This window comes from Stomoxys calcitrans, chromosome 3 (assembly GCF_963082655.1).
Source record: "Stomoxys calcitrans chromosome 3, idStoCalc2.1, whole genome shotgun sequence".
Lineage (NCBI taxonomy): Eukaryota > Metazoa > Arthropoda > Insecta > Diptera > Muscidae > Stomoxys > Stomoxys calcitrans.
In genome coordinates, this window is record NC_081554.1 from 121276168 (window position 1) to 121303712 (window position 27545).

Genomic DNA, 27545 nt, shown 5'->3' on the forward strand with positions numbered 1-27545 from the left:
TATGAATACAATAACACAGCATCGTTTTCCACACAATGGACTATCATGTTTTTATGTAGAATATTCTCTTGATTTTCACCACTTTCGATTTTAGTATTTGACCAGGTTAAAAAAATTTCAGCGGTTTTTTCCCTCCTAATGCTGAAAACATTTGTGAGGTACTTTGCCATGTAAATCTTCTCTCTAAAGAGGTGACGCACTGCGGCACTCCTTTCGGACTCGGCTATAAAAAGCAGGCACCTAATCTTTGAGCTTAAACTTGAATCGGACTGCACTCATTGATATGTGAGAAGTTTGCCCCTGTTCCTTAGTGGAATATTCATGGGCAAAATTTGCAAATTGGCAAAGTACCGTAATTTTTCTATCATTGTGACCAGACTGGCCACCGAGTGAACTCACCTTTCATGATGGGCTACCCATTCAACCTAAACCATTAACAATCATTGAATAGGACTAGCTGTTTAAATAATACACATTTTTGATTTTGAAATTTCAAACTTCAAATTTTAACAGCTGGCACAAAAACGGAAAATGAAATTTTGTTTTTAGTGAAATCTACTTTCCGGCTACTGTCTACAGACGTTCGGTAATCGTTTGCATGTGTATTCATAAGGCAAAACAAAATAGCTGACACGTTCATCTACATTTACGGTATGTTTACAAGAGCATAACCGGGCCTTTAATCTGCAATGTTAATGTAGAAAGATAGGAGTTACAAAGATTCACCAAAGACCAACCCCATTAGGAGACAAAGATCCTCCTCTTGCGAAGACATAACTACATGCTGTCCATTCAATACCTTCTAGATTGTAATTGCAGGGAGCATCTAATTCGTTATCTTGTGAATAGGTATCCACCGCCCAGAAATCTTAAGGGGGATCTATATGATCAAGCAGGTCAAGACAACATTCATGCAGACAAGGTAGAAGCTATCAAATGAATGAGGTCCTTGGAGAACCACCACCTCCCATTATACCTGAAGAAATTGACCCCCCCCCCCTGCAAAGTACAGTAGTTCTGCTTCAATTAGGATCCGGCAGAATTCCTATAGAGCAAGGATTGATGCCAACATGCAGGATGTATGTCCCGATGTAAGCGGGAACACACGTCATCTGTTTAACTGCCCAGCCAGAACCACACGACTCAGTCCCAGATCCCTCTGGACGCACCCCATCCTAGTCGCAGAGATCCTGGATCTGGATACTCAACAAAATCAAGCAGACCAAAGATACAACACAACACACTGCTACACAATAACAACACTTTATATACGGATTGAGCTAGAGCTCTGAAACCTGTGGCAGTATATATCGGGCAACTTGAAGATTTTTTTTGAATATCGTACATTTTAGTACTAAAACATGCAAAATTGTACTTCCTTGATGAAATGAGCTAAAGCACCCAAACTTAGGATACAGTTATAATTTGTCGAAATATATTGGGTGATTAGAAGAATATTTGAAATACGTAGAATTCATAAAAAAAGTACTAAATTGTACCGAAGTGGTAAATAATGTATTGTTTCTTTACGGAAGAACAAGCCTTCAAAGCTTTCTATGCTGAGTTACTACTCGGGATTTCGGAAGTCTTACACTAAAACGTTGGTACTACTGAAACAGGGTAGCGAAGACAAGTTCTAAAAGAATTAAGAATTTAAAGTGCTACTACTTCTGACTGCCAGTGCGGGACACACACACGACAGATGATCTATAGTCTCTTCTTCCTCGATGTGCTCACAGCTTCCGCAGTAGCCGGAAATCTCGTGTTTTGCAAGAATGTTTCCCATACATTTTCAATGTGAGCAAATCACTTATTTGAGGAGATTTACAGCAAATCTCCTTCCAAATTGAAATGCAACACTGCGCTTGCATTGAATACCGGTTGTTATAGGGATTTTTGGGCTGCACTTTTTCTTTACATCTGACAATTTCTTATCTTATACAATATATAAAAATCAATTTGTGTTTGTTTGTAGGTTTGTTTGTTTGTTTGTTTGTATGTTTGTGTGTTCTTATAGACTCAGAAACAGCTGAACCGATTTTCTTGAAATTTTCACAGATGGTGCATAATGATCCCGTGTTGAAAATAGGGTAATACATTTATGATATCTGAAGGGGGGCGGACCCTCCCCCTTACCCTAATTTTCAGAAACGCCAGATCTCGGAGATGGGTGGTGCGATTTAAGCGAAATTTTGTGTGCTCTCATATAGTACCCTAAAAATAAAATTTGGTATCCAAATTTCGGATGGGGTACCTAGGGGGGCTGCCCAACCCTAAAACCTACCAAACATATATTTTGACCAATCACGACAATATGGGACTCAAGTAAAAGGTATTTAGAATAAGAAAACGTATCTGATATCCAATTGTCGGACAAAGTGCTAGGGGGACCATCCCAAGCCCCAAAACACCCCTAAATCGGATATATTTACCGACCATGGCAATATGGGACTTAAATGAAAGGTATTTGCGAGTAGAATACGAATCTGATATCCAAATGTAGGACCAAGTTTCTGGGGGTCCACCCCTTCCCCAAAACACCCCCCAAACAGGACTTATTTACTGACCATGGGAATATGGGGCTACAATAAAAGGTATTTGAGTGTAGAATTAGAATTTGATATACAAATATGGGACCAAGTGTTTGGGGGGGCCGCCTCTCCCCGAATTTACGACCATAGCCATATGGGGCTCAAATGAAAGGTCTTTGGGATTAAAGCACGAATTTGATATCAATATTCGGGAAAAGTGACCCCACCCCCACAACTCCACCCAACCCTCAAAACACCCCTAAATCGGACGTATTTACCGAACATGGCAATATGGGACTCAAATGAAAGGTATTTGCAAGTAGAATACGAATCTAATATACAAATGTGGGACCTAGTTTCTGGGGGTCCACCCCTTCCCAAAACACCCCCCAAACAGGACTTATTTACTGACCATGGGAATATGGGGCTTAAATAAAAGGTATTTGAGTGAAGAATTAGAATCTGATATCCAAATATGGGACCAAGTGTTTGGGGCCGCCTCTCCCCAAAAACATCCCCCAAAGGGGCCAAATTTTCGACCATAGCCATATGGGGCTCAAATGAAATGTCTTTGGGAGTAAAGCACGAATCTGATACCAATATTCGGGAAAAATGTGTATGGGGTCACGCCACCACCACTACAACACCCAAATAATAAGTATTTGCTGACTATTGCAATATGAGGCTCAAATAAGAGGGTTTTTTGAGTGGAACACGAATCCCATATATATTTTCAAGGCCAACTCACCGAGTGGCCGCCCATCCCCCAAAACACCCCCCAAGCCGGTCATGTTTGCCGACTATGGAAATATGAGGCTCAAATCAAAGGAATATGGGAGAAGACCATGTATCTGATATCAACATTAGGGGCCAACTGTCTAGCGGACGTCCCACCACCATAACAACCCCCAAATAGGATGTATTTGCTCACCACGACAATTTGGGTCTTAACGAGAGTGGAACTAAATATTTATAGTTTTTAGAACCAATACCCCAAACCGGACATATTTGCCGACTTTTGCAATTTGAGTTTAAATAAGATTAGAAAATGAATTTGATATCCAATTTTGAGGCCAATGGCAATATGGGGCTCAAATAAATGATATATAGATATATGAGAATAGAGCACGTTGCTGATATATTTTCCAGGCTTAGTGTTTGGGGGACCACCCTAATCCCCAAAACTCCCCTTAATCGGGCATATTTACTGTCCATGTCAATGTGGAGCTTAAATGAAATGTATTGGGCGGTACAGCAAGAATTGATACCCACTTTCGGGACCAATTTTATTTGAGTACCTCTTTCTCAAAATACCCCACAAACAGCAATTTTTTAGTGACCGTCGCAATATGGGGCTGAAATAAAAGTATTTAGGAGTAGAATACGAATTTGATATCCAAATGTAGGACCACGTATTTAGGGCATCATTTAGGGTACGGGGTGCTTTATTTGACGTCTTCGTGTGTGTGATCTGATCTTAACAAGATGTAGTACGAGGTGTTTTATTTGACGTCCTAATACATGTGCAAAATTTCATAAAATTCCGTTTAGATTTAGATATAGGTCCCTGATATATCTTTCACCAGAAATCTACTTTAGTCTGTAGAAACCACAATTTTCGTGCGATTTTGCATGAGACCTTTTATTTGGCGTTCCAATACGTACGCAAAATTTCATTAAAATCGGTCCTGATTTAGATATAGCTCCAATGTATATATTTTATTCGATATGGACTTTTAAGGCAGTAGATGCCACAATTTTGGTCACATCTCTACAAAATAGGGCGTGAGATGTTCCATTTGACGTCCCAGGATGTGTCATCAAAATTGGCACAGGTTTTGATATAACTCCCATATAATATTTTATCCGATATGACCTTTTAAAGATGTGAAAACCAAATTTGTTGTCCTATCGAAGGAAAATCTAACAAGGTTGTATTTGATATTTCAATGGGTATCCAAATTAAAGTCTGACTAGATTTCGAGATAAGTTCTACATGTAAAAAGTACTACGGTCATCAGGTGGTGTAGGGTATTATATAGTCGGCTCCGCCCAACTTTTGCCTGTCCTTACTGATTTTTTATACATTTTTATCAGAATCCATGGTGCTGGGTTCCCAAGATTCGGCCCGGCCGAACTTAGCACGATTTTACTTATTTGTTTATTCGTTTGTTATACCCACCACCATAGGATGGCGTATACTAATCTATTTACTCCGTTTTAACACCTCGAACTATTCGTCTAATACCCCATAAAGAATGAGTCCGTCCGTCTGTAGAAATCACAATGGCGGTCGAACGCGTAAAGCTTGCCGCTTAAAATTTTTCGCAGATACTAAATATTGGTATAGGTCGTTGGGGATTGCAAATTGACCATATCGGTTCAGATTTAGGTATAGCTCCTATATAAACCGATCTACCGACTTGACTTCAAAAGCCACTGGAAGCCGCAATTTTTATCCGATTTGGCTGAAATTTTGCATATAGTATTCTGTTATGACTTCCAACAAATGTGATAAGTACGGTTCAAGCCGGTCTATAACCTGATATAGCTCCCATATAAACCGATCTCCCGATTTGACTTCTTGAGCTCCTGGAAGCCGCACTTTTTGTCCGATTTGGCTAAAATATTGAATGTAGTGTTCCGTTATAACTTATGACAACTGTGCCAAGTACGGTCTGAGTGGGTCTATAACCTGATATAGCTCCAATATAAAACTATCTCCCGATTTGACTTCTTGAGTCCTTACAAACGCAATTTTTGGCTGAAATTTTGCATGCGGTGTTCTGTTATGGCTTTCAACAACTGTGTCAAGTACGGTCCAAACCATTTTGGGAAATATTGCAATATAGTGCTCATTTGTTAACCGATTCTCGTGAAATTTGGCAGGAAGGATTTCCTTATGACTCTTAATACTACTAATTAATATCGTTGAAATTGGCCCATATTTACATATAACTGTCATATATGTATATGGCCTGATTTTTACTTCTATGGCCACTGTAAGCGCAATCATTGATCAATCTCCCAAAATTATGTTCGACGCTTTCCTCGAAATCTTTCACAATACCTATAAAGTTTGGTCGAAATCGGTTATTTTGAGAAATATTGCTGATTCTGATTCTCTCGAAATTCAGCAGAAAGGATTTTCTTATGACTCTTAACATCATTGGTGAATTTCATAGAAATCGGTCCAGATTTGGATATAGCTTCCATATATGTATGTGTCCCGATTTTCACTGCTACAGCAACTGCAAGCGCATTTATTGACCAATTTTCCCAAAATTGTGCACAATGCTTTCCTCGATGCCTACCACAATATCTTAGAAGTTTGGTCAAAATCGGTTCAGATTTATATGTAGCTCACATATACGTGTTCGTTAGATTTTGGGTAATTTGCAATAATGTTGTCATTTGTCAATCGTATTTATTACAGTTTGAACATATTTGCTCGAAATGAGATACGGATTGTTTAATAACCCATCTGAAATCATCCACCGAGGTCCATCAAAATAGGCCCGAATTTTTCTTTGCTTACTGGTTTTTTTGAAATTAAAGCCAATTCCAGCTAAAATGTAAAAAACAACAATTGGTAGGCCTTTATTTTGCACACTGTAAGAGATGTCATACATGGTGGCTTTCTTTTATAAGACTTTGTAAGCACCTTCAAACCAGGTGTCAAATTTTAAAATCTGACCACAAATACGCCCAAACAAATGAAATTTCGGTTTACAGAAAAACTTAATAATATACTGAGGTGGTGCTAAGGCTTTGGCCAATAGTGTATGTACATTGTGGAGTCCGAAATTGTTGCAAAACAATGCGCAACACATTGACTTTTATACAATAGATGCAAGTTCGTTTGAGATCGGGGGGTCCAGGTTCGAATCTCAGACGGATCAAAACTTTTATTTTTGTTTTCGAATTTATTTTATAGTTAGGTTTTTTAATTGTGTTACTTTAAATGGGGTTTTAAAATTAAATGGGTTTATTTTAAAATATCTCACAGCGTAATGCGATCAAAAATGTAATCCGTGCATTGCTTTTTTCTTCTTCTTCTCCCCAAGTCTGGCATTCACTAAAAATGTTAGCTTTTATCCGTATAAGGTGCGCAAACACATGTAATTCAAATACAGATGTCGTTAAAACATGTGCTTCAAACTTTACATTAAGTTTCATTTTACTTACTTTTGTTTGACAAGAGATGTCACTAGTCAAAATAAACTTGATACTTATTTTTAGAGATTTGACTAACATTGGGTATTCAAAGTAAAATTTCGCCTCAGTCAAATCGATCAATTCAAATATTGAAACAATCTGTGTATAGATTGTGCAAGTTTACAAAGACCTTAAACTTATATATAAAATTCAATTTGTGTTTGTTTGTTTGTCGTTTTGTTTGTTTGTTCCGTATAGAATCGAAAACGGCTAAACCGATTATCTTGAAATTTTCACAGATTGTGAATGTTGGTCTGGAAGGAAACATAGGCTATATATGTTTTTGATATTGGGAGGGGGCGGACCCTCACTCTTACCCCTAAGGTACTACCCAAAAATAAAAGTGGACCGATCGCAACTATATGGGATTTAAATGAAAGGTATTCAAGAGTATAGTACGAATTTCATAATAAAAGTTGGGTTCAAGTACCTGGGGGCCGCCCCAGCCCCAAAACCCATTTATACAGGTTTATTTGACGATCATGACAATATGGGACTCAAATGAAAGGTATTCGGGAGTAGATTACGAATATGGTCAGGAAGTAGGAATAGGCTTTATAATTTATTGATAACGGAAGGGGCGGACCCTCCACCGTTACCCCAAAAATACCATCCAAAATCAAAAGTGGACCGATAAGGACCTGGGTATATGGGTATCAAAGAATGGTATGCGGAAGTACATTTCGAGTCTGGCATACAAATTCATGTCGAAGTATAGGGGGTCACACCACCCCCACAAAAACGCCCAAAATGGGCACATTGGCGAATCACGGATAAATGGGACTCGGTTTGTTTGTTTCGTATAGACGAAAAAAAAGGCAGAATCGATTTTCTCGAATTTTCGCATATTGTGTAGGTTGATCTGGAAGGAAACATAGGCTATATAATTTTTCGATATCGGACGGGGGCCGGATCCTCCCACTTATGACAAAAACACAACCCAAAATCAAAAGTGGACCGATTGGGACAATATAGGTATCAAATGAAAGGTATTGGAGATTAGAATACGAATATTGTATTAAAATTTTAGTTTATGTACCCTTCGGGCCGCCCCAAGCCCAAAACTCCCCCAAACAGACATATTGAACGATCATTTCAATATGGGGCTCAAATGAAAGGTATTCGGGAGTAGATTTCGAATCTGGCATACAAAATCAGATCGAAGTATAGGGGGTCACGAAGTATAGGGGGCCACCCCTCAAAAATGTCATTAGACCCAATATGACAATATGATACTTGGCTGAACTGATTTTCTTATTCATATATTGTGTACGTTTGTCTGGAAGGAAACATAGGCTATATAATTTTTAGATATCGGGTGGAGGCTGATCCTCTCCCTTGCCCCAAAAACGCCACCCATATCCGAAAGTAATTCGATGGCTACAAAAAGGGTATCAAATGAAAGATATTGGAGGCCAGAAAATAAATATGGTATTCAAATTTGGGTCCAGGTATCCAGCGGGCCCCTTCCCAACCCCAAAAACTCCTCTAAATAGATATTTTCGAAGTTCATGTCAATATGGGACTCAAATCAAAAGTATTAGGCAATAGATTACAAATATTGCATAAAACATTAGGTCCAAGTAATGGGAAGTCGCCCGCCCCCAAATGGACATATTAGCCGACCATGACTATATTGGACTCAAATGAAAGGTATTAGGGAGTAGATTACGAATATGACATTAAAATTTGTGTTCAAGTGTAGGTGGAGCTTTTCCTCCTAAAGATACCTCAAATAGGTTATTTGACCCATTATGACAATATGGGACTCAAATGAAAGGTATTTGAGAGTAGAAAACGAATTTGATATCCAATATTGGAGCCAAGTGTTTTGGGTACGCCCTACGCTCGACCCCAAAACCCCCTAAAATAGGTTTATTGGATGATAATGGCAATATGGGACTCGAATGAAAGATATTCGGGAGTAGATTACGAAAATGGTCAGGAAGGAGGAAAAGGCTTTTAAGTTTGATGATATTAGATGGGGGCGAATCCTGCCCCCATTACCCCAAAAACGCCCGTGATCCCGTGGTGAAAATAGGGTACTACATTTTTTGATATCTGAAAGGGGGGCGGACACTCCCCCTTACCCTAATTTTCAGAAACGCCAGATTTCGGAGATGGGTTGTGCGATTTAAGCGAAATTTTGTGTGCTCTCTTATAGCACCCTAAAAATAAAAATTTCGTATCGAAATTTCGGATGGGGTACCTAGGGGGGCTGCCCACCCTAAAACCTACCAAACATATATTTAGACCAATCACGACAATATGGGACTCAAGTAAAAGGTATTTAGAATAAGAAAACGTATCTGATATCCAATTGTCGGACAAAGTGCTAGGGGGACCATCCCAAGCCCCAAAACACCCCTAAATCGGATATATTTACCGACCATGGCAATATGGGACTTAAATGAAAGGTATTTGCGAGTAGAATACGAATCTGATATCCAAATGTAGGACCAAGTTTCTGGGGGTCCACCCCTTCCCCAAAACACCCCCCAAACAGGACTTATTTACTGACCATGAGAATATGGGGCTTGAATAAAAGGTATTTGAATGTAGAATTAGAATCTGATATCCAAGTATGGGACCAAGTGTTTGGGGGCCGCCTCTCACCAAAAACATCCCCCAAAAGGGACAAATTTACGACCAATATGGGGCTCAAATGAAAGGTCTTCGGGAGTAAAGCACGAATTTGATATCAATATTCGGGAAAAGTGTCTATGTCTATGCCACCCCACCCCACAACACCACCCAAATAGTAAATATTTCCTGACTATTGCAATATGAGGCTCAAATAAGAGGGTTTTTAAAGTGGAACACGAATCCGATATATATTTTCAAGGCCAACTCACTGAGAGGCCGCCCATCCCACAAAACACCCCCCCAAGCCGGTCATGTTTGCCGACTATGAAAATATGGGGATCTCATCCTGTAAACTCCTCTTAAGCCAATGGCAATATGGGGTTTAAATAAATGGTATTTGAGAGGAGTACGATGCTGATATTTTTTCAGTGCCAAGTATCTGGGGGACCACCACTCCCCCGAAAACACGCCTGAATCAAACATCATGAGAATATCGGGCTGAAATGAACTATTTTAAGAATGGAGTACACCTTACATCCAAACTTAAATTCGTAGATCAATAAAGATCATGTGGGATTCTGATAAAGGCACTTATATTGTTAAACTGTTAGTCAAGTTTGCATGGTATTTCACTAAAAGATCTTTAATTTTCGAAAATAAATATTCCACAGAAACTTTTGTTCCATATAAAGTAAAAGAAGGCGCAGCGGAGCGGGCCCTGGTCAGCTAGTTGAAATAATAAAATTTGGTAGAAATTTAATAAAATCGTTTCACAAACTTAATTGCTGACCACAATGTATATGCAGCCGGTTGTATGGCAGCCGGTTGTATGCAACGTACGTGTTCGTCTTTTTTCGTCATGTGAGAGGCACATCCCAGAGAGCCTTCTCCACACGCTTTTGGTCCGTGCCGAGATTGAAAAGAACCCCGGACAATGGTTCTGTTCGGTTTGCCAGAACCGCCTCAATCATCGGTGTAACCGGTGCATGGAGTGGGTACATTTCCGATCTTGCTCTGGCCTCACTTCACTATGGGAGTATAGTCATACTGGTTATGTCGCAAGGTGCTGTGCGAACATAGCCAGCAGTGGGTCCCAAGCGTCATCGTCGTCCCCTTCTGCGACTTCGTCGTCGGACGATGTGACGACCCCCCTCCCCCCTCCCCCGACCTCTCCTTTACGGCAATATACGCAACAGCAGCATCCCAGCCCAATTATTGCCAGGCCAGTGCCGGGAAGTGTATCGTTTTTGCAGCTAAACTGCAACGGACTCCGTGGCAAGATCGATGAGAATGTGGATTTCATGAGTTGGAAAGATATATTGGTCGCAGCGATCCAGGAGACAAAGCTGGCAACCACTTTCAGCTTGCACAGTTGTCACAGAAACAACGTAAGGATCGCTCAAGGAATGGAGATGGGGGACTGGCCTTTGTGATACACCAATCTGTGCAATATAGACCCGTCTTCCCTGCGCCTGGCGCTAGTGACTCCTACATGGAGTGCATGGGGATAGCAGTCAGGTTCCGTACTGCCGAGATAGAGCTACACAAAGTGTACATACCGTGGGTTGGTAGCTGTTTCCCGATTAATGGCCAAGCTTACAACCCCGACATAAGTGGGTTACTATCTGGCCATAATCGTCTGGTTCTAGGGGACTTTAATGCGCATCACACTTCGTGGCATTCTAGGTAACGACCAGCGTGGCATATCTTTGGCAGAGCATATTGAAAGCTCCACGTTTTGCACGGTGAATGAGAACCCCCAACAGAATTGCGAGGAGGTGCAGCAGCTCGCCAGACATCTCTATTGCATCCCCTGAGTGACGTATCCTGGCAAGCCGTCATCTCTTTGGGGTCAGACCACCTTCCCATAATTTTCACCATCAACCGACCACCCGACTTCATAACCTCTGAGCGCCGGACGTTTATCAATCATAAGAAGACCGATTGGGCTGGCATCAGAGAGTATACCATATCGCCGCTTCAGTGAACTGTCACCCCCCCTCGGATGTGCTAGTGGCCGAGAAGAAATTCCGAGACATCATCAACGCAGCAGCCGCTCGCTTTATACCAGCCGGCCGAATACCGCAAGTGCGATCCAATTTCCCGGCGCAAGCAGTGGTACTCGCAGACGAGCGTAATGGGATTCGTGCTATGGACCCCGCTAACCCCAGAATCAGCAAGCTGATCTGGAAATAAACAGGGTAGTCAACGAACATAAGCGGAATTTGTGGCTGGAACACTTGGAGCAATGTTAACTTAATGTAACTTAGGCACCGGTGCAGGCAAACTGTGGGTCACTGTTAAGTCTCTCTCGAACCCCGGTAGACGGGACTACAGGACCTCAGTCACTTTTGGCGAGATAACCGTGACTGATCCGAAGAGATGCGCCAGGTTGTTCAACCGTCAATTTATTGTGCATCCCGAGAGAGACAGGGCAAGGAGGAGAACCATTCGCCGTATTCGTGGTCTCCGAGCCGATGAACAGCCATCACAATTTACCGTGGGCGAAGTTACGAATGTCATCCGTGGCGCCAAATCTTCCAAGGCGTTGGGCCCCGACGGAATCTCTACATTGATGCTGAAGAATCTGGATTTGCCTGGAATTGAGTACCTTACCACTGCCCTTAACCTGTCATATAGGTATCAAATGAAAGGTATTGGAGATTAGAATACGAATATTGTATTAAAATTTTAGTTTATGTACCCTTCGGGCCGCCCCAAGCCCAAAACTCCCCCAAACAGACATATTGAACGATCATTTCAATATGGGGCTCAAATGAAAGGTATTCGGGAGTAGATTTCGAATCTGGCATACAAAATCAGATCGAAGTATAGGGGGTCACGAAGTATAGGGGGCCACCCCTCAAAAATGTCATTAGACCCAATATGACAATATGATACTTGGCTGAACTGATTTTCTTATTCATATATTGTGTACGTTTGTCTGGAAGGAAACATAGGCTATATAATTTTTAGATATCGGGTGGAGGCTGACCCTCTCCCTTGCCCCAAAAACGCCACCCATATCCGAAAGTAATTCGATGGCTACAAAAAGGGTATCAAATGAAAGATATTGGAGGCCAGAAAATAAATATGGTATTCAAATTTGGGTCCAGGTATCCAGCGGGCCCCTTCCCAACCCCAAAAACTCCTCTAAATAGATATTTTCGAAGTTCATGTCAATATGGGACTCAAATCAAAAGTATTAGGCAATAGATTACAAATATTGCATAAAACATTAGGTCCAAGTAATGGGAAGTCGCCCGCCCCCAAATGGACATATTAGCCGACCATGACTATATTGGACTCAAATGAAAGGTATTAGGGAGTAGATTACGAATATGACATTAAAATTTGTGTTCAAGTGTAGGTGGAGCTTTTCCTCCTAAAGATACCTCAAATAGGTTATTTGACCCATTATGACAATATGGGACTCAAATGAAAGGTATTTGAGAGTAGAAAACGAATTTGATATCCAATATTGGAGCCAAGTGTTTTGGGTACGCCCTACGCTCGACCCCAAAACCCCCTAAAATAGGTTTATTGGATGATAATGGCAATATGGGACTCGAATGAAAGATATTCGGGAGTAGATTACGAAAATGGTCAGGAAGGAGGAAAAGGCTTTTAAGTTTGATGATATTAGATGGGGGCGAATCCTGCCCCCATTACCCCAAAAACGCCCGTGATCCCGTGGTGAAAATAGGGTACTACATTTTTTGATATCTGAAAGGGGGGCGGACACTCCCCCTTACCCTAATTTTCAGAAACGCCAGATTTCGGAGATGGGTTGTGCGATTTAAGCGAAATTTTGTGTGCTCTCTTATAGCACCCTAAAAATAAAAATTTCGTATCGAAATTTCGGATGGGGTACCTAGGGGGGCTGCCCACCCTAAAACCTACCAAACATATATTTAGACCAATCACGACAATATGGGACTCAAGTAAAAGGTATTTAGAATAAGAAAACGTATCTGATATCCAATTGTCGGACAAAGTGCTAGGGGGACCATCCCAAGCCCCAAAACACCCCTAAATCGGATATATTTACCGACCATGGCAATATGGGACTTAAATGAAAGGTATTTGCGAGTAGAATACGAATCTGATATCCAAATGTAGGACCAAGTTTCTGGGGGTCCACCCCTTCCCCAAAACACCCCCCAAACAGGACTTATTTACTGACCATGAGAATATGGGGCTTGAATAAAAGGTATTTGAATGTAGAATTAGAATCTGATATCCAAGTATGGGACCAAGTGTTTGGGGGCCGCCTCTCACCAAAAACATCCCCCAAAAGGGACAAATTTACGACCAATATGGGGCTCAAATGAAAGGTCTTCGGGAGTAAAGCACGAATTTGATATCAATATTCGGGAAAAGTGTCTATGTCTATGCCACCCCACCCCACAACACCACCCAAATAGTAAATATTTCCTGACTATTGCAATATGAGGCTCAAATAAGAGGGTTTTTAAAGTGGAACACGAATCCGATATATATTTTCAAGGCCAACTCACTGAGAGGCCGCCCATCCCACAAAACACCCCCCCAAGCCGGTCATGTTTGCCGACTATGAAAATATGGGGATCTCATCCTGTAAACTCCTCTTAAGCCAATGGCAATATGGGGTTTAAATAAATGGTATTTGAGAGGAGTACGATGCTGATATTTTTTCAGTGCCAAGTATCTGGGGGACCACCACTCCCCCGAAAACACGCCTGAATCAAACATCATGAGAATATCGGGCTGAAATGAACTATTTTAAGAATGGAGTACACCTTACATCCAAACTTAAATTCGTAGATCAATAAAGATCATGTGGGATTCTGATAAAGGCACTTATATTGTTAAACTGTTAGTCAAGTTTGCATGGTATTTCACTAAAAGATCTTTAATTTTCGAAAATAAATATTCCACAGAAACTTTTGTTCCATATAAAGTAAAAGAAGGCGCAGCGGAGCGGGCCCTGGTCAGCTAGTTGAAATAATAAAATTTGGTAGAAATTTAATAAAATCGTTTCACAAACTTAATTGCTGACCACAATGTATATGCAGCCGGTTGTATGGCAGCCGGTTGTATGCAACGTACGTGTTCGTCTTTTTTCGTCATGTGAGAGGCACATCCCAGAGAGCCTTCTCCACACGCTTTTGGTCCGTGCCGAGATTGAAAAGAACCCCGGACAATGGTTCTGTTCGGTTTGCCAGAACCGCCTCAATCATCGGTGTAACCGGTGCATGGAGTGGGTACATTTCCGATCTTGCTCTGGCCTCACTTCACTATGGGAGTATAGTCATACTGGTTATGTCGCAAGGTGCTGTGCGAACATAGCCAGCAGTGGGTCCCAAGCGTCATCGTCGTCCCCTTCTGCGACTTCGTCGTCGGACGATGTGACGACCCCCCTCCCCCCTCCCCCGACCTCTCCTTTACGGCAATATACGCAACAGCAGCATCCCAGCCCAATTATTGCCAGGCCAGTGCCGGGAAGTGTATCGTTTTTGCAGCTAAACTGCAACGGACTCCGTGGCAAGATCGATGAGAATGTGGATTTCATGAGTTGGAAAGATATATTGGTCGCAGCGATCCAGGAGACAAAGCTGGCAACCACTTTCAGCTTGCACAGTTGTCACAGAAACAACGTAAGGATCGCTCAAGGAATGGAGATGGGGGACTGGCCTTTGTGATACACCAATCTGTGCAATATAGACCCGTCTTCCCTGCGCCTGGCGCTAGTGACTCCTACATGGAGTGCATGGGGATAGCAGTCAGGTTCCGTACTGCCGAGATAGAGCTACACAAAGTGTACATACCGTGGGTTGGTAGCTGTTTCCCGATTAATGGCCAAGCTTACAACCCCGACATAAGTGGGTTACTATCTGGCCATAATCGTCTGGTTCTAGGGGACTTTAATGCGCATCACACTTCGTGGCATTCTAGGTAACGACCAGCGTGGCATATCTTTGGCAGAGCATATTGAAAGCTCCACGTTTTGCACGGTGAATGAGAACCCCCAACAGAATTGCGAGGAGGTGCAGCAGCTCGCCAGACATCTCTATTGCATCCCCTGAGTGACGTATCCTGGCAAGCCGTCATCTCTTTGGGGTCAGACCACCTTCCCATAATTTTCACCATCAACCGACCACCCGACTTCATAACCTCTGAGCGCCGGACGTTTATCAATCATAAGAAGACCGATTGGGCTGGCATCAGAGAGTATACCATATCGCCGCTTCAGTGAACTGTCACCCCCCCTCGGATGTGCTAGTGGCCGAGAAGAAATTCCGAGACATCATCAACGCAGCAGCCGCTCGCTTTATACCAGCCGGCCGAATACCGCAAGTGCGATCCAATTTCCCGGCGCAAGCAGTGGTACTCGCAGACGAGCGTAATGGGATTCGTGCTATGGACCCCGCTAACCCCAGAATCAGCAAGCTGATCTGGAAATAAACAGGGTAGTCAACGAACATAAGCGGAATTTGTGGCTGGAACACTTGGAGCAATGTTAACTTAATGTAACTTAGGTACCGGTGCAGGCAAACTGTGGGTCACTGTTAAGTCTCTCTCGAACCCCGGTAGACGGGACTACAGGACCTCAGTCACTTTTGGCGAGATAACCGTGACTGATCCGAAGAGATGCGCCAGGTTGTTCAACCGTCAATTTATTGTGCATCCCGAGAGAGACAGGGCAAGGAGGAGAACCATTCGCCGTATTCGTGGTCTCCGAGCCGATGAACAGCCATCACAATTTACCGTGGGCGAAGTTACGAATGTCATCCGTGGCGCCAAATCTTCCAAGGCGTTGGGCCCCGACGGAATCTCTACATTGATGCTGAAGAATCTGGATTTGCCTGGAATTGAGTACCTTACCACTGCCCTTAACCTGTCATTGAACACTCTTATAGTTCCCGATGTCTGGAAAATGGGCAGAGTGATCCCGCTACTGAAGCCTGGTAAAGACCCGAGTTTGTACAGACCGATCTCCCTTCTCTCACCAGTGGCTAAGACGCTTGAGGCATTACTCCTCCCGAGCCTCGTAGGAGAATTTCCATTCGCCGAGCATCAACACGGATTTCGGAGACTGCACAGCACAACAACAGCTTTGCATGCCATCACCACACATATTTGCCGTGGCTTCAATCAACCCAGGCCATGTGATAGGACGGTCCTCGTGGCACTGGACCTATCGAAGGCATTCGACACGGTCAGCCATGCCAAATTATTTGAGGACATCGCCAACACGTCCCCCAGCCAGGCCTAAAACGTTGGGTCGCGAATTATCTGTGTGGCCGCCAGTCAATTGTGGAATTTAGGGATAAGAAGTCAAAACACCGTAGAGTGAAACAGGGAGTTCCCCAAGGTGGGGTGATATCTCCGGCTCTGTTTAACCTCTACCTATCCTCCATCCCACCTCCTTCAGACGGCATAGAGATCGTATCATATGCGGACGATTGTACGATCATGGCATCAGGCCCCCCACCCATTGATGACATCTGCGATAGGTTGAACGTCTACCTCAACGAGCTTGCCTCATATTTTGCTGCAAGAAATCTGAAGATATCCGCCACCAAATCTTCAGCCACACTGTTCACTACAAATACGCGTGAAGTGAATACTGAGCTGACTGTGATGGTCGATGGAGAAATGATTCCGACCATCAAGTGTCCCAAAATACTTGGCATCACATTTGACAGCTCCTACACTTTCTCCCCACATGCCACAGCAATCTGCAATTAAGTCAAAAGTAGAAACAAGGTCCTCAAGTCACTCGCTGGCAGCACTTGGGGTGCAGACAAAGAAACCTTGTTGACCACGTCCAAAGCAATTGGCCGGTCTGTGGTAAGTTATGCAGCGCCAGTGTGGTTACGTCAATTTTGTGACACGCAGTGGAATAATATTCAGATCTGTCAGAATGCCGCCCTCCGAACTGCGACGGGCTGTCTTCTCAGTTCTCATGTAGACCACCTCCAGCAGGAGACAACGATCCTACCAGTGCGAAGACATAACTACATGCTGTCTCAGCAATACCATTTGAGCTGTTATCGCAGAGATCATCCAAATCATCATCTTGTGGATAGATATCCACCGCACAGAAGCGTTAAGGTAGATCTACATGATATAGAGCGTGAGGTTCAGCGCTACAAGAGAGAACCTCTAGATCAAGCGGCTTATCAAGCAGGTCTAGACAACATTCATGCAGACACGGTAGCAGATACGGTAAATGGCTACCGGCTGAATGCAGTCCTTGGAACCGCCTCCAATTGCTTCGGAAGAAATTGACTGACCCACCCCATCTTAGTCGCAAAGTTCCTGGGTCTTGACACTCAACAGAATCAAGCAGACGAAAGATAGAACACAATAAACTGCTACAACAACAACAACAATAAAAATGCTAATCATTATAAAAACGCTGTCAAAAACCTCATTGTTGACAAATAAAAACCGCTTAAATCGCAGTGGAAACAGGGTTTGGATATTATCTCAAATCAAGTGGATTTGGGCTTTAGTGGAAACATGGTTTTGCAACCTTTAGTCTGTCAGTATCCCATAAAAGAACCCTGTCAAATAAACCTATTTAAAATCTACATTAAGTTCTGTGATTACCAGTGTTAAAATTTAAACACATGAACATATAATCGAAAAGATGGTTATACCTAGGATTTTTCTGGTATTAACATTAAAACTAAACCTATAAAAATATAATAAAGAAACTTAAGCATAAAAAAAATGATAAAAAGCATATTGTCAGGGAGACTTGAAATGAAAAATTTTAAAGTATAACTTAATAAAAAATCTATATATTACGATAACATCAAAAAATGCCAATAAAATATAGCAACAGTGACTCCAGCTGCTTAAAAAACTGAAATATGGAATTAAATTTCTTTTGAAAGCTGAAGGGTTTACAGCAAATTTTTTTAAATTTTATGGTAAGGAATTCCACAGAGCAAAATCCGATTATAGTAAGATCTTTCAACGATAGTACTATGGTGGAAGTTTCTACTACTAGTTAGAAAGGTGAATGTTGATAAAATATTTAATCTCAGTAAAAGTTTGGAGATGCAGTGACATCTCGTATAAGACAAAAGTTAGAACAGAATAGAAGCTCCCTCTATCTCTGAATTTTATTAAAATTGAATAAGAACAAAACAAAAACTTACCCAATTTCGTAGTTTTCTTGTCCAACTCGTTCTCCGTATTGCTATGAGTTGAAAATAGTAATCCGCGCGAACGCTTTTGACTGACCGAATATTTCAAGATCTCTTTGGGTTTTACACAGCGGGCAGCCGTTTTTACACATGTCAAGTTGCTGAACAACTTTGCGGATGCCATCTCTATGGGAATCAACTAATCAGCTGTTATATATTTACTTATAAGAAATCACCTTCAATCTGTAAGGTTGTTCGTGTGTGCGTTTGTTTGCGCGCGGTGGTGAGGTTTAGCAAAATGTTTAATTAGATCGAAATTTCTATACACGAACAAATATAATTCAAAATCTAAATAAAGCACAAATGCTAAGTTTGTCCAAAGTATTAAAAAATTTAAGCGGAGGCACACCGCAGTTCTTTGCTCACAAAAGTAAGGGGTTTGTAGTTTTTAGCAATCTATTTACGTAAGCAGTTCGCGATTTACACCGCCGATAGAAACTCTAGATAATCTTCGATTGGAATGAATTACGAGATGAAACCAAATAGTGTTAACGGTATAATACTTGCTATTTATTCCGTTTATTGTGCGTGTGGTTTGTTTGGCTCTTCCAAATGAACTGCCTTGACTCAGCCGGTCAGCTGTAATTGAATGCTACCAAACAGATACCAACTAAACCAATAAAAAATCCCCTAGCATTCCCTGGCGCCGGTCAAACATCAACAAAAAATTCGCATATATTCGTAATAAGAGATATTTTGGTTGGTGTGTAGTTGCCTGCCTGCTCTTTTATGACCACAGTCTTATCAGCTGCAAACATTTGCTAAAGACCTGCGCACTGTTTTTCTAACTACTAATGATTGTTTTCCTCTATAGGGACACAGGTACTAGAAGAGATTTAATGATAACACGGTACCTGAATTACCAATTGTTCTTATAACTTGGAAATAATACTAAAAAGTTTGGTAAACAATCAATTTTAGAAAACCGCAAAAATCTAATATGGCCCCAGGAACACGAATATTATTTGTATTTTAGGGGCTTATATTATATTAACAGATTTCGGGTTGCCATGTATCGCCAATCGTTACAATGCATTATGGCTGGTACTATGTTCGTTTTTTGCAACATTTTTTGTGTTTACTTTTTTTAGATAATAAATTTTGAAGCAAAAAAACTTGCTGATTTCATTCAGTAGGACATTCCCTCATTACTTATGAAAACATTTTCTTAAAAGTATTATGTTTTCATTGAGATTTTTGTAGTGTTTCAAAAAAGTTACCGTGAAAAATATGTGTTTTCAACTGTGAAAAACGATTATAGTACCAGGTTTTAACGGTATTTGATAAAAAAAAATAAGCTGTACATTAAGTTCTACCGGACCGAATCATTTACGCCATCCACCATTAATACGAATAATATTTGTGTTTAAGGGGCTCGTTCTATAGAGCTTTTTCGGGAGCAAAACGAGAAACAAATTGAACGACTAATAAATTTCGGGTTGCTTAAATAAAGCCATATATCGCCAATCGTAGCATAAAGTCGGAACTGGCCGAATATTTTACACCCTCAACCATAGATCACTTTATTAAGTTACTTAATAAATAAAGAAAATAACTTTTAAAAGTTATTGACTCAATAAGAAACTGAGGTAGAAAATCGTGTGGTTGAAAAATCATTAAGTTCTGCCAGGACGAAATCCAATATGGCAGCCCTGTATAATTCAAATTTTAAACGTAGTAAACATATCGATCCATTAGAATGGTGAATTTGTTGTTGTTGTAGCAGTTTGTTGTGTTCTTTCCTTCGTCTGCTTGATTCTGTTGAGTGTCAAGATTCAGGAGCTCTACGACTAAGATGGAGTGCGTCCAGAGGGATTTAGGTTAGAATTTCCATAACCAAAATGGTATTCCCATCAAAAATGTCTCAGGTGGGTACTTCAATTAATATCACCCCATATGCCTCCCTTTGCTTTCTCGAGATTCAAGTTTTATTGGGTTTGTAACTACAGTTAAACCGGACAAACGTCATACAAAATAAAGTTCCTATATATTATATGATTATGATTAAAAATGCATTAAGTTCGATCGAACCCGATTCTTTGCGCACTTCACCATGACGTAAATTATTTTCACATTTAAGCTTAGTACTGATTTCATTCGCAGCGAAAATGCTTATTAAATTATTGCGAAATCCGGCGCCTTTAAATAACCGATGACCAAAACGTTCCCGCGGCAATCGATCCTGTGGACCGGAACGAGCTTGCTAACCTATGGGACTTGACGAGGATCGCAACCTCCATATATTGAAATTTGGCTACATCAACAACAAAAAAAAGTGAAACAACAGTACACAACAAAGATAACAGCATTGAAGCAGAGTTGATTGTTGCCCATTCCGGGAGCAATTAATTACCTTTGCAATTATTTAAAGCGAAATTTGTCTTGGCACAGCGACATGTTGCTGATATTTTGCTCATAGAACTTAGTACCATTTCTACGGAATGTGTTCGCATTTTCTTCGTCACCATTTCTTTATAATGCGTTTTGACAATTGTTCGGGTGAAAATTCGAAGCCAGTACTAGCCATTAAGCAGAATATTCTGTTTAGCTTTTGGAATTGTTGCGACTACGCTGCGAATGAAGTCAGTACTAGGCTTTAAGCAAAACTTTCTTTTTACATTGTGTTCAGGGCGACATTAAAAGCATTGGCTACTTTGTTTATACCAACCACCATCGGATGGGGGTATACTAATTTCGTCATTCTGATTGTAACACCTCGAAAAATGCGTCTGAGACCCCATAAAGTAGATATATTTTTGATCGTCATGTCATTTTAAGTCGATCTAGCCATGTCCGTCCGTCAGTCTGTTGAAAGCGCGCTAACTTTCGAAGTCGAAAAGCTAGCCGCTTGAAATTTTGCACAATTACTTCTTATTAGTGTAGGTCGGTTGGTATTGTAAATGGGCCATATCGGTCCATGTTTTGATATAGCTGCCATATAAACCGATCTTGGGTCGTGACTTTTTGAGCCTCTAGAAGGCACAATTCTATTTTGCACGTAGTGTTTTGATAACACTTCCAACAACTGTCTTACGTATGATTCAAATCGTTTCATAATCTGTTATAGCTGTCATATAAACCGATCTTTGATCTTGACTTTTTAAGCCAATAAAGCGCGCAATACTCATCCGATTTGGCTGAAATTTTGCATGAGGTGTTTTGTTAGGACTTCCAGTAACTGTGTTTAGTATGGCGCAAATCGGTACATAACCTGATATAGCTGCCGTATAAACCGATCTGGGATCTTGTCTTCTTGAGCCTCTAGAGGCGCAAATATCATCCGATTTGGCAGAAATTATGTACAACGGCTACAATATAGTCTGAATCGATCAGTCGCTTGATACAGCTCCCATATAAACCTATGTATCTCCCGATTTTGCTTCTTGAGCCCCTACAAGGCGCAATTCTTATACGAATAAACTGAAATATTACACAATGACTTCTACAATGTTCAGCATTCATTTATGGTCCGAATCGGACTATAACTTGATACAGCTCCAATAGCAAAGCAGCTCTTATTCAATATTCTTTGTTTGCTTAAAAAGAGATACCGCGCATAGAACTCGACAAATGCGATCCATGGTGGAGGATATATAAGATTCGTCCCGGCCGAACTTAGAACGCTCTTAATTGTTGTGATTTTATTGCAAGAAAATTATTAATTTGATCATTTTTGGCAATACGCTATGAATTTATTTATACAAAATAATGTTTAATTTTGATAAGTGCGTACTTTATGAGCAAAAAAGTATGGCAGATTGGCCAAATGAATGCATTGTTATTTGTCACCGTGTGTGTGTTGCCGAAAATTTCACTTGATGTGCGTACTGCCTTAATTAAAAACAAAGTAAAAACGTGCTAAATTCAGCCGGGACGAATCTTGAAACCCCACCACAATGGATTTTGCTAAAAATGTATACAAACTATATTAATTAATATTTTTATTCGAAAAATTACATTTATAAATTATTCATCAAAAAATTTATACAAACTTAATTTAGTAGAAGGGCATAATTTTATCCATTATAGCAAACTTCTGTCAAACCAGCAAAAATAAAAGCTTCTAGGAACCGAACAAGGATAATCGCGAGATCTGTTTATATGGGAGCTATATCATGTTTTAGACCTATTTGGACCGTACTTCGCATAGTTATTGAATGTTATAACAGAACAATATTTCAGCAAAATCGGACAAAAATCGGGGTCAATATTAAGCATCTGTGCAAAATTTCAAGCGGCTACGGCTTTACGCGTTACTCGTGAATCAATTAAGAAATTAATTGAATTTATTGCCATTTTAATTTAAAATTAGATTTAATTAAAACTTCTATCATACGATACGTATTGTCTTATGTATTTTCAAACAAAGCAACTCTGAAAGTTGTACACATCATGTGGTACGTACGAAAATTTGATTTAATCGAATATACAAGAAGGCACATGTCTGTAAAAAAAAAGTACAGTACATGTGAGATTACACGCCGATTACAGTGCGCTCTATTCGTATTTGACGTACATAAGGAAATTGTTCTGGATATAGAAAGTGACAGCACATATGTAACACACATATCGTGGTATAGCAACTAAAGCAACTACATTTGTGTTATGTTGGGCCAGGACCAGGACTGATAAATCCCCTTTGCACTGGTCGAAAGTGTTTCATATTTGCTTGTACATGTCATGTTAAAATAAATAAAAAAGTAAAAGCGTGCTAAGTTCTGCCGGGCTGAAACCTGGGTACCAACCACCATGGATTCCGCTAAAAATTTAACACTTATTAACTGTGTTTTTATTTGAATTATTTTGGTCTCAAGAAGTCATATCGGGTTATCGGTACTTGGGGGGGGTCTATATCGCTATATTGGCCGATTCGGATAAAACTTGGCACTGATGTTGTAAGTAATAAAATAGGGGTTTGGGCCAAATTTCAGCCAATTACAAAGCACTTATTTGTTGTTGTTGTAGCAGTGTGTTGTACACTGAGGCGGCAGTCCTTGCCGATGAAGAGCTCCATCAAGAAGAGTTGTCTTGAGGACACAACTCCTCACGAGGGGTAATCTTCTACAATTATTAGACGAGCTCGTCCGCGATCAATATCTTCATCTAGAAGATTGCAGGGAGACACAACAACGATTAGTGTGATCAGTTCATCTTTGAAAATTACATCGAGTCGCTTTCATATGACTCAGTGTGCACCAAGTTGTTTCTCATGTATTACTGTAGCGGATACGAATTCAAGAAAAAAATACTACCAAGCACCGAATGGGGGGTTGTTTTTCAAAATTATATACTCAACAGCAGCATGTGCGTTTTATTCTGTCTTCAGTGTCTCGCTCTTCAGTGACTTAAAATACAACAAAATGTGGTTCCAGCGTTCACGAGTTCAGCAAAAACAGTTACCAATGAATGGTTTTGTGCAGGCCTTTGGTGGGAGCTGTATGGGTAAAGACCGATTCGGACTATACTTAGGATAACTATTGGAGCCCATATTAGAATCATAGTGCAAAATTTCAGCGGAGTCGGGTAAGAATTACACCCTCTACAGGCTCATGAATATATTCAGGAGATGGGTTTATATGGGAACTATATCTAAACATAGACCCTTTAAGCCCATTAACAACGCCAACCGATCTACATTAATAAGAAGTTTTTATGCATAATTTCAAACGTCTGGGTTAACTCCTATGAAATTTAGCGTGGTTTCGACAGATGGACATGGAGAGAAGTTGTACAAATGGCAAATACCACACAAATGACACCATCATTGCTAATGAGTCAAAACCACCGCTGAAATTTTGATTTAATTAAGTCTAAATTTGGAATGATTTATATATTTATTTAATGATGAAGCTTATAAAAGCTTAATTAAAAAAACATAATAAATCAGAAAAATAGCATGATTTAAATCTTGAAGTGCTAACATTTAAGTAAATTTTTTGGTGCCCGCGTTGAGATAAATCAGACATATTATATCCGCTTCGGGTACCCGATCCATTTAGTAAACGATGACTATATTGATTAGCTTTTCTCTTCTTTTTTGTTAGAATTCAATCTACGAAAAATGAGCAATTCAAATTATAAGCTAACCGAGGTGGATGGTGATTTATTTAATGCCCCGTCTACACATTCACTAGCCCACTGCGTAGCAGCCGATCTTGGAATGAATGCTGGCATTGCTGTAAAATTCAAACAACTCTATGGGCAAGTTGATCAACTAAAATCTCAAGGCGTAAAGACTGGTGGCGTTGCAGTACTTAATGATAATAAGAGGTTCATATATTATTTGGTAACAAAAGATAAAAATTTGGATAAACCCACCTATGAAAGCTTGAAGAATTCGCTATACGCTATGCGTGACCATATGGTATTTAGTACTTTTAAACAACATATTTAATAATTTAAAAATTATTTTTTTAGATAACCAACCATGTCCAAAACTTGGCAATGCCCCATATAGGATGTGGCATCGATGGTCTCGAGTGGGCAAAAGTATCAGCCGAACTAGAAAGGGTTTTTGCCAATGTGAATGTCCATATTGTAGTCTACAATTTTGTACCAAAATAAACTTTTTTAATAAATGTATTGTTCTCATAAGCATTTATGCATTATTAGAATTAGGAGCATAATTGTAAATCACTATATTAACTACATTCGATGAGAAAACGTCTTGTATTAAATCCCTTACTTTGTGCCAAACTAAACCGTCTAGGCCACAGCCAATTCTAGGCATAGCTAAGTTGGTCACACGATTCTTCACCTAAAAAGCAATTACATAGTTATTACAAGAAATATCAGAATAGAGGTATTCCTTCTACATACCATATGATCTCTCATTGCCACTAACGAACTGTGTAGTGATTGATAAGTAGGTTTGCCCCAACTACTTTCTTTAGTAACCAAGTTGTATATAAAACGTGAGTTTTGGGCCACTACAGCGACACCTCCAGGCTTCACATTTTGACTTTGTAATTGAGCCATGTTGCCAAATTTATTTCTTAAAGTAAATAAAATAATGTGCGATTTCATATTTACTATTTGCTTTAAAGTTCGTAATTATAACTCCAATATCAAAACAAAAAACTTATTTGTGGTGGCGAGAGTTTCGCGGTACTGTTCATTCATAGAATCGCAAATGTTTTAAGCTTACCGAAACTTAACAGCAATTCCCTTTCCCATTTTCAAATCGGCTGCAACGCAGTGCGCCAAAGAAAATTTTTCATCGCATGAAAAAAGATCACCATTTACTTCTGTAAACGAAGCCATATTTAATATAAAACTTGAACTCCACGAAAATATTTTCAAATTGCGATAAAAAAAAAACTAATCGAAACCTTCGAAATTAATCAGAGAAGTCGTAACGTAAAGCCCAAAGCGTATATAATAGGGAGGCCGCATCGACAAGTTCCTACAACAGAGCCATGGTGAAACAATTAAAGGTGGTCTCATTTGTACAACAACCACAAATCATATGGTGCAATCTGCCATCTTTTTGCCAACACACACAAAGAAATTTGTGTGTGTGTGTGTGTGTGCGTAAATGACCAGAGAATATGCGAAAAAGAAGATAACAACAAAGAGAATGTATACAAATACCTGGCATCTTAGTACCGTGAAACCTGGCCGATTGTTATCAGCTGTTCACGTGAGACGATATTTAAATGCCAGATTTTTATTTGCATTCTCTTTGTTGTTATCTTCTTTCTCGCATAATCTCTGCTCATGTACACACACAAATTTGTTTATGTGTTGCCAAACCGTCAATCAGCTTGATGGCAGATTGCACCATTTGATTTGTGGTTGTTGTGCAAATGAGACCACCTTTAATTATTTCGCCATGAGAAGCAACAGGCAAAAGTTAAACAATTTTTAACTTTGATTTTAAAAACAACCTACTTCACATATGGAAACATACAATGGCGCTCGAAATCGTCATCAAAGTTGAAAAGTCTTAAACTTTTGCGTGTTGCATTTGTGTGATTTATTTGCAGAGTTGCATTTTTAAATTGTGTTTTTTGCTTGCGGTATGATGTTTGCAGCAAAAAACTTGGTGATTTCATTCAGTAGGATAATCCCTCAAAAAAATCTTCATAAAAGTAATATGTTTCATTAAGATTTTTGTAGTCTTTCAAAAAAGTAACCGAGAAAAATTTGTGATTTCAACTGTGAAAAACGAGTATAGAACCTGCCTTCAATAAAAAAAATATTCGTTTAATCCTCCTACAAACGCAGCCAAAAGATAAAGAAAATTATTATTTGTATATTTCACAAACTTTTTCAACACAACAAATGAAACCACCTTTAGTTTCGAAACAAATTGTAAAAAAAATAAAATCCTAATCCAAGATGCACTTATAAGGTGAGGTCATGCGAACAGCTGAGCACAATATTTTTATTTTTATTTTGATTTTGCAGTAAATCTGAATGTCAAACGCTTAATATCACAATTGTGATACTTTCTAAAATCTTAAGATGTTTTATTTTGTCCGATATTCCACACATAAGCAAAAAAACATTGTTATAGTGATGAAAATCTTAAGATGTTTTATTTCGTCTGATATTCCACACATAAGCAAAAAACATTGTTATCATGATGAAAATACAAATATAATACACATTTGTAGAAGACAAGTTGTAAAACAAAGTTTATTTCTAAAACCACTTTGACATTTCAATCTACGGCATTTCCCACTTAGGTTGCGTATCAAATGGTAGCAAAGTTGAAGGGATAGTAAAAATATGAAGTTAAGTTTGGTGAATAATTTTTAGTAGGCTAGTAAGATTTTGGACAGCACAGCAAATTTTGACGTTTCATTGAGCAATGTCCCATGTCAGTAATTGTAAATTCATTTGCGCTTTGGTAACCAACTTGCGTGCGGCATAACTTAGTCACATACATTGTGGGCAGATTATTGTTTATTATCATTGTCAACGGGATTCTAAAAGGTTGTTATTTAGCAATAATGGACAAAACAAGATATATTAATTTACAGGTGGTGGCGGTTGC

The 27545-nt window shown here is 39.9% G+C and overlaps 3 protein-coding genes and 1 long non-coding RNA gene across 7 annotated transcripts in view; 1 reads left to right on the top strand and 3 right to left on the bottom strand.

Annotated features, from left to right (window-relative positions):
- Positions 1 to 18674, bottom strand: part of LOC106092848 (uncharacterized oxidoreductase YjmC) — a 54779-nt gene extending 36105 nt beyond the window's left edge. Inside the window, exon 1 of the mRNA XM_013259776.2 lies at positions 18494 to 18674. Coding sequence (XP_013115230.1) covers positions 18494 to 18665 — 172 coding nt within the window. The 5' untranslated portion in view covers positions 18666 to 18674. The remainder of the gene's footprint in view (positions 1 to 18493) is intronic.
- A 118-nt stretch (positions 18675 to 18792) lies between these two features.
- On the top strand, positions 18793 to 25135 carry LOC106092850 (ADP-ribose glycohydrolase OARD1). Of its 4 annotated transcripts, XM_059364960.1 has the most exons (4): positions 18793 to 18858; positions 18898 to 18911; positions 24586 to 24905; positions 24959 to 25135. In XM_059364960.1, exons 1-4 carry the CDS (start codon positions 18845 to 18847, stop codon positions 25103 to 25105), a joined length of 495 nt encoding a protein of 164 aa, XP_059220943.1. In that variant the 5' UTR covers positions 18793 to 18844; the 3' UTR covers positions 25106 to 25135. The 4 variants fall into 4 exon arrangements, with proteins under 4 accessions (XP_059220943.1, XP_013115235.2, XP_013115234.2 ...); XM_013259781.2 differs by having other exon boundaries at positions 18828 to 18911; XM_013259780.2 differs by lacking the exons at positions 18793 to 18858; positions 18898 to 18911 and adding an exon at positions 18949 to 19035.
- Positions 20443 to 21180, bottom strand: LOC106092852 (uncharacterized). The gene is made up of 2 exons (XR_001222244.2): positions 20895 to 21180; positions 20443 to 20795 (listed from the first exon to the last, which is right to left on the bottom strand). It is a non-coding gene; the product is annotated as an uncharacterized LOC106092852 (long non-coding RNA).
- Positions 25105 to 25891, bottom strand: LOC106092851 (ADP-ribose glycohydrolase OARD1). Its single transcript, XM_013259783.2, has 3 exons — positions 25689 to 25891; positions 25361 to 25535; positions 25105 to 25298 (listed from the first exon to the last, which is right to left on the bottom strand). Exons 1-3 carry the CDS (start codon positions 25802 to 25804, stop codon positions 25140 to 25142), a joined length of 450 nt encoding a protein of 149 aa, XP_013115237.2. The 5' UTR covers positions 25805 to 25891; the 3' UTR covers positions 25105 to 25139.
- Positions 25892 to 27545: the final 1654 nt, after the last annotated feature.

Coding starts and splice junctions, on each gene's coding strand:
- LOC106092851 (XM_013259783.2), bottom strand. CDS start 25,804: ATGGCTTCGTTTACAGAAGTAAATGGTGATCTTTTTTCATGCGATGAA. Junction 25,536..25,688: donor GGAATTGCTGTTAAGTTTCG/GTAAGCTTAAAA, acceptor ATTTACTTTAAG/AAATAAATTTGGCAACATGG. Junction 25,299..25,360: donor TGGCAATGAGAGATCATATG/GTATGTAGAAGG, acceptor ATTGCTTTTTAG/GTGAAGAATCGTGTGACCAA.
- LOC106092850 (XM_013259781.2), top strand. CDS start 18,845: ATGCTAAGTTTGTCCAAAGTATTAAAAAATTTAAGCGGAGGCACACCG. Junction 18,912..24,585: donor GCAGTTCTTTGCTCACAAAA/GTAAGGGGTTTG, acceptor CTTTTTTGTTAG/AATTCAATCTACGAAAAATG. Junction 24,906..24,958: donor ACGCTATGCGTGACCATATG/GTATTTAGTACT, acceptor TTATTTTTTTAG/ATAACCAACCATGTCCAAAA.